At 45.0% G+C, this 12500-nt stretch overlaps 1 protein-coding gene across 1 annotated transcript in view; it reads right to left on the reverse strand.

Moving 5' to 3' along the window:
- mtr (5-methyltetrahydrofolate-homocysteine methyltransferase) overlaps positions 1-11576 on the reverse strand; it is a 43319-nt gene extending 31743 nt beyond the window's left edge. Inside the window, exons 1-7 of the mRNA XM_082151381.1 lie at positions 11381-11576; positions 10498-10709; positions 8395-8484; positions 7641-7710; positions 7463-7555; positions 6971-7077; positions 6401-6460 (exon numbers count right to left, since the gene is read on the reverse strand). Coding sequence (XP_082007507.1) covers positions 6401-6460; positions 6971-7077; positions 7463-7555; positions 7641-7710; positions 8395-8484; positions 10498-10709; positions 11381-11411 — 663 coding nt within the window. The 5' untranslated portion in view covers positions 11412-11576. The remainder of the gene's footprint in view (positions 1-6400; positions 6461-6970; positions 7078-7462; positions 7556-7640; positions 7711-8394; positions 8485-10497; positions 10710-11380) is intronic.
- Between the last annotated feature and the right edge of the window lie 924 nt (positions 11577-12500).

Consider the following 12500-nt stretch of genomic DNA (forward strand, 5'->3'; position numbering starts at 1 on the left):
TCACACTCACTCTCACACTCACTCTCACACTCACTCTCACACTCTCTCACTCACTCACTCTCACTCTCACTCTCACACTCTCTCACTCTCACACTCTCACACTCACTCACTCACTCTCACACACTCTCACACTCACACTCTCTCACTCACTCTCACACTCACTCTCACACTCACTCACTCTCACACTCACACTCACTCTCACACTCTCACACTCTCACACTCTCACACTCTCACACTCACTCACTCTCACGCTCACTCTCACTCTCACACTCACTCTCACTCTCTCACTCTCACTCTCACACTCACTCTCACACTCACACTCACTCTCACACTCACTCACTCTCACACTCACTCTCACACTCACTCTCACACTCACTCTCACACTCTCACACTCTCACACTCTCACACTCTCTCACTCTCACACTCTCTCACTCACTCTCACACACTCTCACACTCACACTCACTCTCACACTCACTCTCACTCTCACTCACTCTCTCACACGCACTCTCACACGCACTCTCACACGCACTCTCACACGCACTCACACACTCACTCTCTCACACTCACTCTCTCACACTCACTCTCTCACACTCACTCTCTCACACTCACTCACTCTCACACTCACTCACTCTCACACTCACTCACTCTCACACTCACTCACTCTCACACTCACTCACTCTCACACTCACTCACTCTCACACTCACTCACTCTCACACTCACTCACTCTCACACTCACTCACTCACTCTCACCCTCACACACTCACTCTCACCCTCACACACTCACTCTCACCCTCACCCTCACACACTCACTCTCACCCTCACCCTCACACACTCACTCTCACACTCACTCTCACACTCACTCTCACACTCACTCTCACTCTCACACACTCTCACACTCACTCTCACACTCACTCTCACACACTCACTCTCACACACTCACTCTCACACACTCACTCTCACCCTCACACACTCACTCTCACCCTCACACACTCACTCTCACCCTCACACACTCACTCTCACCCTCACACACTCACTCTCACCCTCACACACTCACTCTCACCCTCACACACTCACTCTCACCCTCACACACTCACTCTCACACTCACTCTCACACTCACTCTCACACTCACTCTCACACTCACTCTCACACTCACTCTCACACTCACTCTCACACTCACTCTCACACTCACTCTCACACTCACTCTCACACTCTCACACTCACTCTCACACTCACTCTCACACTCACTCTCACTCTCACACTCACTCTCACACTCACTCTCACACTCACTCTCACACTCACTCTCACACTCACTCTCACACTCACTCTCACTCTCTCACTCTCTCACACTCACTCACTCTCACACTCACTCACTCACACACTCACTCACTCACACTCACTCACTCTCACACACACTCACTCTCACACACACTCACTCTCACACACACTCACTCTCACACACACTCACTCTCACACACACTCACTCTCACACACACTCACTCACACACACACACTCACTCACACACACACTCACTCTCACACTCACTCTCACACTCACTCTCACACTCACTCTCACACTCACTCTCACACTCACTCTCACACTCACTCTCACACTCACTCTCACTCTCACTCTCACACTCACTCTCACACTCACACTCACTCTCACACTCACTCTCACACTCACTCTCACACTCACACTCACTCTCACACACACTCACTCTCACACACTCACACACACTCACTCACTCTCACACACACACTCACTCACTCTCACACACACACACTCACTCACTCTCACACACACTCACTCACTCTCACACACACTCACTCACTCACTCTCACACACACTCACTCACTCACTCACTCACTCTCACACACACTCACTCTCACACACACTCACTCTCACACACTCACTCTCACACACACTCACTCTCACACACACTCACTCTCACACACACTCACTCTCACACACACTCACTCTCACACACACTCACTCTCACACACACTCACTCTCACACACACTCACTCTCACACTCACTCTCTCACGCACTCTCTCACGCACTCTCACACGCACTCGCACTCTCACACTCACTCACACTCACTCACACTCACACTCACTCTCACACTCACTCTCACTCTCACACTCACTCTCACACTCACTCTCACACTCACTCTCACACTCACACTCACACTCACACTCACTCACTCTCACACACACTCACTCACTCTCACACTCACTCACTCTCACACTCACTCACTCTCACGCTCACTCTCACACTCACTCTCACACTCACTCTCACACTCACTCTCACTCTCACTCTCTCACTCACTCTCACACTCACTCTCACACTCACTCTCACACTCACTCTCACACTCACTCTCACACTCACTCACTCTCACACTCACTCACTCTCACACTCACTCACTCTCACTCTCTCACTCACTCTCACACTCACTCTCACACTCACTCTCACACTCACTCACTCTCACTCTCACTCTCACACTCACTCACTCTCACACTCACTCACTCTCACACTCACTCACTCTCACACTCACTCACTCTCACACTCACTCTCACACTCACTCTCACTCTCACACTCACTCTCACTCTCTCACTCACTCTCACACTCACTCACTCTCACTCTCTCACTCACTCTCACACTCACTCTCACACTCACTCTCACACTCACTCTCACACTCACTCACTCTCACACTCTCACACTCTCACACTCTCTCACTCTCTCACTCTCACACTCACTCTCACACTCACTCTCACACTCACTCTCACACTCACTCTCACACTCACTCACTCTCACACTCACACTCACTCTCACACTCTCTCACTCTCACACTCACTCTCACACTCACTCTCACACTCACTCTCACACTCACTCTCACACTCACTCTCACTCTCACACTCACTCTCACACTCACTCTCACACTCACACTCACTCTCACACTCACTCTCACTCTCACACTCACTCTCACACTCACTCTCACACTCACTCTCACACTCACTCTCACACTCTCTCACTCACTCACTCTCACTCTCACTCTCACACTCTCTCACTCTCACACTCTCACACTCACTCACTCACTCTCACACACTCTCACACTCACACTCTCTCACTCACTCTCACACTCACTCTCACACTCACTCACTCTCACACTCACACTCACTCTCACACTCTCACACTCACTCACTCTCACACTCACTCACTCTCACACTCACTCTCTCACACTCACTCACTCTCACACTCACTCACTCTCACACTCACTCACTCTCACACTCACTCTCACACTCACTCTCACACTCACTCTCACTCTCACACTCACTCTCACTCTCTCACTCACTCTCACACTCACTCACTCTCACTCTCTCACTCACTCTCACACTCACTCTCACACTCACTCTCACACTCACTCTCACACTCACTCACTCTCACACTCTCACACTCTCACACTCTCTCACTCTCTCACTCTCACACTCACTCTCACTCTCACACTCACTCACTCTCACACTCACACTCACTCTCACACTCTCTCACTCTCACACTCACTCTCACACTCACTCTCACACTCACTCTCACACTCACTCTCACACTCACTCTCACACTCACTCTCACACTCACTCTCACACTCACACTCACTCTCACACTCACTCTCACTCTCACACTCACTCTCACACTCACTCTCACACTCACTCTCACACTCACTCTCACACTCTCTCACTCACTCACTCTCACTCTCACTCTCACACTCTCTCACTCTCACACTCTCACACTCACTCACTCACTCTCACACACTCTCACACTCACACTCTCTCACTCACTCTCACACTCACTCTCACACTCACTCACTCTCACACTCACACTCACTCTCACACTCTCACACTCTCACACTCTCACACTCACTCACTCTCACGCTCACTCTCACTCTCACTCTCACACTCACTCTCACTCTCTCACTCACTCTCACTCTCACACTCACTCTCACACTCACACTCACTCTCACACTCACTCACTCTCACACTCACTCTCACACTCACTCTCACACTCACTCTCACACTCACTCTCACACTCACTCTCACACTCACTCTCACACTCACTCTCACACTCTCACACTCTCTCACTCTCACACTCTCTCACTCTCACACTCTCTCACTCACTCTCACACACTCTCACACTCACACTCACTCTCACACTCACTCTCACTCTCACTCTCACTCACTCTCTCACACGCACTCTCACACGCACTCTCACACGCACTCTCACACGCACTCACACACTCACTCTCTCACACTCACTCTCTCACACTCACTCTCTCACACTCACTCACTCTCACACTCACTCACTCTCACACTCACTCACTCACTCTCACACTCACTCACTCTCACACTCACTCACTCTCTCACACTCACTCACTCTCACCCTCACACACTCACTCTCACCCTCACACACTCACTCTCACCCTCACCCTCACACACTCACTCTCACCCTCACCCTCACACACTCACTCTCACACTCACTCTCACCCTCACTCTCACACTCACTCTCACACTCACTCTCACTCTCACTCTCACTCTCACACACTCTCACACTCACTCTCACACTCACTCTCACACACTCACTCTCACACACTCACTCTCACCCTCACACACTCACTCTCACCCTCACACACTCACTCTCACCCTCACACACTCACTCTCACCCTCACACACTCACTCTCACCCTCACACACTCACTCTCACCCTCACACACTCACTCTCACCCTCACACACTCACTCTCACCCTCACACACTCACTCTCACCCTCACACACTCACTCTCACCCTCTCACACTCACTCTCACACTCACTCTCACACTCACTCTCACACTCACTCTCACACTCACTCTCACACTCACTCTCACACTCACTCTCACACTCACTCTCACACTCACTCTCACACTCTCACACTCACTCTCACACTCACTCTCACACTCACTCTCACTCTCACACTCACTCTCACACTCACTCTCACACTCACTCTCACACTCACTCTCACACTCACTCTCACTCTCTCACTCTCTCACACTCACTCACTCTCACACTCACTCACTCACACACTCACTCACTCACACTCACTCACTCTCACACACACTCACTCTCACACACACTCACTCTCACACACACTCACTCTCACACACACTCACTCACACACTCACTCTCACACTCACTCTCACACTCACTCTCACACTCACTCTCACACTCACTCTCACACTCACTCTCACTCTCACTCTCACACTCACTCTCACACTCACACTCACTCTCACACTCACTCTCACACTCACTCTCACACTCACACTCACTCTCACACACACTCACTCTCACACACTCACACACACTCACTCACTCTCACACACACACTCACTCACTCTCACACACACACACTCACTCACTCTCACACACACTCACTCACTCTCACACACACTCACTCACTCACTCTCACACACACTCACTCACTCACTCACTCTCACACACACTCACTCTCACACACACTCACTCTCACACACACTCACTCTCACACACACTCACTCTCACACACACTCACTCTCACACACACTCACTCTCACACACACTCACTCTCACACACACTCACTCTCACACACACTCACTCTCACACACACACACTCACTCTCACACACACACACACTCACTCTCACACACACACACACTCACTCTCACACACACTCACTCTCACACACACTCACTCTCACACACACTCACTCTCACACACACTCACTCTCACACACACTCACTCTCACACACACTCACTCTCACACTCACTCTCACACTCACTCTCACACTCACTCTCACACTCACTCTCACACTCACTCTCACACTCACTCTCACACTCACTCTCACACTCACACTCACACTCACTCTCACACTCACTCTCACACTCACTCTCACTCTCACACTCACTCTCACACTCACTCTCACACTCACTCTCACACTCACTCTCACACTCACTCACTCTCACACTCACTCACTCTCACACTCACTCACTCTCACACTCACTCACTCTCACACTCACTCACTCTCACACTCACTCACTCTCTCACTCACTCTCACACTCACTCACTCTCACACTCACTCACTCTCACACTCACTCACTCTCACACTCACTCACTCTCACACTCACTCACTCTCACACTCACTCACTCTCACACTCACTCACTCACACACTCACTCACTCACACACTCACACACTCACTCACTCACTCACTCTCACACACTCACTCTCACCCTCACACACTCACTCTCACACACACTCACTCTCACACACACACTCACTCTCACACACACTCACTCTCACGTGAGAAACAGGTGGGAAGATCAGGTACAGTGAGTGACTTACTAACACCGGTCGAGGTTCATAAGTCTCCTCAAACAGTCTGTCGATGGCAAATAAAGCCGCCTGATAGAAACACACACATCAGTAAATGTTAATACAGAAATAATACACACAAAAAAACAAATAATTCCTTCTACACATCTAATATCTAAACATACATTGAAATGTAAGCGCTGGTATTTTCCGCTGTGATGTCATGCACTTTGCATTTATTTAATTCACCGTTAATTTAGTACTGCTAATAATCATCTATATCAGTGGTTCTCAACCTAAGCTGCCCGAATGGCCACAACAATATTCAAAGGTTAAGGATTATATTTTAGACCTTGGCATAACTACAAAAATGTATTTAAATGCATATATATATATATATATATATGTGTGATTAGTGTCTTATTTTAATGTTCATTTAGTCTTGTTTGGAGTTATTTTGTTGGAGTTTTGTGGAGTTATTCGGTCATCTTGAGCCCCTGGTTGAGAAGAGTCGATGAGTTTAATTGCTGATGAGTCATTATCAGTCAGGAAGCATGGAAAGCCTAAGGTGTGTGTCAGGTGTGCGTCAGATCCTCGTACCTTTGCATTAGCCGTATCAAAGATGGTTTCCACCAGCAGAACATCAGCACCTCCATCCAGCAAACCCTTCACCTGCTCCTCATACGCCTCCACCAGCTCATCGAACGCTGAACACACACACACACTCACGTCATGCGTGAACAGCAGCACACGTTCATTACTTACGACGTGTAAGTACTTACGGTCTTACTGATGTAACCCTAACACTGAACACACACACACACAAACAAACACACAGACACACACACAGTCTTACTGATGTTCCTGAAGTCGGGTCTCTCCACTGACGGCGACACCGACAAACACACACACACACACACAGTCTTACTGATGTTCCTGAAGTCGGGTCTCTCCACTGACGGCGACACAGACACACACACACACACACACACACACACACACACAGTCTTACTGATGTTCCTGAAGTCGGGTCTCTCCACTGACGGCGACACAGACACACACACACACACACACACACACACACAGTCTTACTGATGTTCCTGAAGTCGGGTCTCTCCACTGACGGCGACACAGACAGTGTTTTATTGGTGGGACCCAAAGCTCCTGCGACAAACCGCTTACAACCTGCCAACGACAACAACACCGTCACAAACCCTACGAACGTCACGCTACGATCAGATGAAGAGAGACTGACGTGTGTGTGTGTTACCTGTTTGAGCTGTGACATCATCAGCCGCTCTCCGGGCCAGTTCAGCAGACGCTTTATTCAGCCGATACGCCTGACACACAACAACACACACACGTTACTGACTCGACAAATCATGCTTTATCACTTAAAAATAAACTTGCCTTGCCTAAAGTGCCCAGTTTTGCTATATTAAAGCTTCCTAATGCTAATCTTCACATGCATATAATGTCAAAAACACTTTAATGTCCTCATAATCTCCACTGCAGCGTCAGCTCTTTCCTCATCAAGGATTCAGTCTCTCTAAGCTCCGCCTCTCTGAGAGCTGCTCTGCTCTGATTGGTCAGAAAGAAAACGCTCATTATCATATCTGAATCTCAGCTCTTGATCACAGTGATACGAACAGTGACGATGGCGTGGGTTTTACCGTATCAATCTCAGAAAACAGCGTCTTCTCCACATGAACAACACGAACCAAACTCCTCCAGTCTCAGATACACTACAGTGTTAGAGGGCGGAGCTAAGAGACGCTGTTCAGCCAATCAACACCACAAGCTGGCATTATGCTAATTAGCTACAATTCTGCGCAGGTTCAACAGGAAGTGAGACTGAATTACTGACGACTCATTTCAGTTCAGAATCACTTCTTTCTTTTAGGAGAGAAAAACTCCATTTCTCTTTGATCTTTGAAATCTTGCAGAGCTTTTACACTCACAAACACATGAAAGTGAATCTCTCATCACTCTAATGTCCAACACTTAATAAAGCAAACGTTCACCAGATCCTCGAGGCCGTAGTCTTGCTGAGCGATGCTGGTGCTACTGAAGGTGTTCGTCTCGATGAGGTCCGCGCCGGCCTCCAGATACTCCTGCGCGCACACACACACACACACACACACACACACACACACACACACGTGCCGTGAGAAACTAGTGCAATAAACAGAAGCACTGATGAATAAAATCACAACACACATGTAGAAGCAGCTCTAAAAAGACAAGAGTGTCATTATTCAGATGAACTCAGTTCAGTTTAATAACTGTGTGAAGGTCTTTTTTTGCAATAAATAAATACAAAACAAGACGATAATAAACAAAGAACAATACACAATACAAAGGGTTACATTACATAAACATAAAAAATATTAAACTAGCTTAAATGATTGACACCATTGCAGTCTCTTACACGCAGCAGAGTTTTTAGAGTACCTCCAAGAATTTAAATATGTATCAAAATCTTCTTAATTTTAAAAGGAGTTATTTGAAAATTTGCACTTGTGAATATAAAATTTGGCAAGAAAAAGTAGCAAGTTGAAAATAAATTTAACATGATAAGGGTCTAGTTTCATAGACTCACCAAAAAACAAGATTTTTTAGCTTATACAGATGTTTAAAGATAGATACCTTTTAACAAAATTTGAAAAGTCAACCCAAAAGATTTTGCAATATATACATTCCCAAAATAAATGAATAATTGTCTCATCAACCTGATGACAAAAGGAGCACAAGGGCATAATACTATTATTAAATTTAGCAAATGTATAATTAACTGGGTAGCAATTGTGAATAATTTTAATAGAAACTGCAACTACTTTATTTGATAAAAATAATTTTATCTGAAGGAGCCAGAAATCTTCCCATACTATATTATCAAATTTGTTATTCCACAAACAGGTAAAGAAACTTGATCTCTGTTAAGAATTGAGCGAATTTTCTTGTTAGACAATCTGTTGAGAGGACGCTAGATTAGTGTTGTCAAAGAAATGAAAAGAGATCAATTATATTTAAGGCTACAGAAACCATTATGAAACCAGTTCAACAGTGATGTCATCATCAGTGCAGATCAGATCCATAACATTCTGTGTCGTTTAAAGCTCATTTTTAACCGTGCGTACGCCACTTCCCACGCATGAGTTATGATCTATAATAACACACTTGACTGAAGGATGTGTGAGTACACCTGTAAGTAACTCTGATGCGTACGAACATCTGGAGATAAAGCAGTTTAACGACACCGATGATGATCTGAGCGACTGATGAAGGAAAACCACTTTAATATTCATTATGAGTCATAATCATAAACACAGTGATGTTCACAATAACAGCTTAAATACATAAAAGAATGATTTAAACTGTGTTTTACATCTGATATACACATGTAGATTAAATATGCCATTCTCATTAATGGAGTTAAGCACTTAAATTACATCAAATCATTACCGAGAAGTTACAACATCTTTTATATTGTATTAAATAGCGATATTAGTAGTGTATGCGCTGCTGTTGAACACGTTTCCTGAGGCGTGTGTGTGTGAGTGTTTGCTCAGCGCATGATAACAGCAGAACTCACGCTCTGAGGAAATATTGACACGCAAATAATGATCAATAATGTACAATAAGGCCTTTCTGTGTCCATTAAGAATATAAAGCAATTAAAACACTATTTGGCCGGTGGAAAAGATTAAGAAAAACTTTCTCTGAAATGTATTTTATACTATTTTGATTTATTTATTCAAAAGCAAGGCAAGGATCGGCTACTAAATGATTCTTAGCACTGTAATGTGACGCACATCCATATCTCATATTTTCATAATGTCTTGTACAATTAATATGCATATGCAAATGATATGCAGATGAGGATAAGCATAGTAAAACGAGGCGTTGTAAGCTCATATATGGTTATTTCGGGGAGGAGACGCGTGTGAACACAATCTTCCTCTGACTGGGGTTATAGAGGGGATTGTGTGCAGGTTCTGGCGTACGCACTGGTTTATAAGGCTGAATATTTTTTGCCATACGCCATTTTTGGCTTTTGGGCGCAGAGACACTCTCAGTGCGGATCCTACACACAGTTTATAAACGAGACACACACACACACAGACCTTGTGGATGCTGTAGATGACATCCGGTTGGGTGATGCTCAGCAGATCATTATTGCCCTTCAGACTCTTGGGATGACCTTTGAACTCTTGACCTCTGAAATCTTCCTCTTCCAGGTTCCTCTGCTGGATCATCGTTCCCATTCCACCGTCCAGAACCAGAATCCTCTGGAGCAGGAGCTGCTCGAGTTCATCCCGGAGAGACGGGGTTCTTCCTGCTCACACACACACACACACACACACACACACACACACACGTCAGCTTTATAAGACAGACTATTTCAAAGAAGCTTCACAGTAATAAAGAGGAAAATAACAGAATCAATAATGAAACTTCATTAATAATAATGACACATTAAGAAAGTTGTGTTGACACATCAACTCAATATAATTTAATGTTGATTCAATTCAGTTCAATAACTGTTTTATAAAACTTTTACAATTTATACAATGTATACAATTTAAATTATAAGTCAGTCACAGTGATTAAAACAAAATCTAAAACGATGTGCAATCAAGATTAAAAAATAATCTGTAGGGAATTTTGAGCAAAAACATGATTAATTTAAATGCAGAAACTGTGCATTGATTACATGATCTACTGGTGTATCGATAAGGCTGATGATGTCACTGCACACGTGCACTGCTGTGCGCGCACACAATCACACAGGTTGTTACACAAGAGATCAAACAAATCGTGAGATGCATGAAACTGATCAACATATCTTCATTTCTCTCTCATCTCAGAGCTCAATCACAGATCACACACTACATTAATAATACACTTATGATTTGCATAAATCAGACAGATGTTGACAGCGTCCAGCTGATGCAGAGGAAGCGCGTGCACGAATCACCTGTTGCATCAGAACCGATCAGAACTTACCGGCTGTCTCGCGATATATCGTCGGCGGCATCGAGCCGAAGAAAGTCCCGCAACACTGAGAGTAAACGCGTCAGATCGCGGTGCAGTGAGCTCAGACCGGCTGTGGTCGGGACACACTGTCAAACTTTCTTTTGTCAAACTTCTGTGCAACAACACGTGTAGGAGAGTCGCGCATGCGCAGTCTGACACACGCCCTGCTGCGCATGCGCACCTCCTGCCGTTGTGCAACAATCTCTTCTCTACTAACTAGACTAGAGCATAGCTTTATGTAGGTATTTAAATACATATTTGCATAAATGTAAATATTTAAAACCAGTATATATATATAAAGCTATTTATTCTTCATAACGACTGTTTCAACATTAATGTCTCTAAGTAGGAAAAGGGGATGAGAAAAGCAGGTTGTTAAACTTCTATAACTAGTTGAATATGATCTGATAGAATATGGTGTGATTCTCACACACTCGTCAGTGTCAGTTTGAACTTTAACCCTCAGTGTGAGAATCAGCTTATGGGTAAAGTTCAGTACACACACTCGCTTACACACATACACACTCTCACTCACTCACTCACACACACTCACACAAAAACACTCTCACTCTCTCTCTCTCTCTCTCTCTCACACACACACACACACACACACACACACACACACACAGACTCACTCTCACACACACAAAAACGCTCTCTCTCTCTCACACACAGACTCACTCACACAAAAACTCTCTCACACACAGCTGCATATTTAATCATAAATTATGACATGAATTTGACATAAAATGTCATTATTCTGTCAGTCAGGGTTAGGTCTGAGACACCCATTACTGATTATGAGATAAAAAGTTAACATTATGATATACTAAATAATAATAATGACAAGTAATAATTGTGACAAAAAGTTGAATATCAAATAAAAAGCATGACATAAGTAATAATTATGAGTCAGAATTATGATAAGTTGAAATGATGACATAAGTAATACTTATGACATACTGAGTCAAAATAACAAGTAATTGAAAAATTGACAAAAGTCAAAATTATGAGATAAAAATGTTTCTATTTTATCATAAGGATTTTACCAAAGCATGTTTTGTTCTTATATGTCAGAAACGGGCTTCCG

The sequence above is a fragment of the Leuciscus leuciscus genome (genome assembly GCF_965113295.1).
Source record: "Leuciscus leuciscus genome assembly, chromosome: 21".
Taxonomy (NCBI): domain Eukaryota; kingdom Metazoa; phylum Chordata; class Actinopteri; order Cypriniformes; family Leuciscidae; genus Leuciscus; species Leuciscus leuciscus.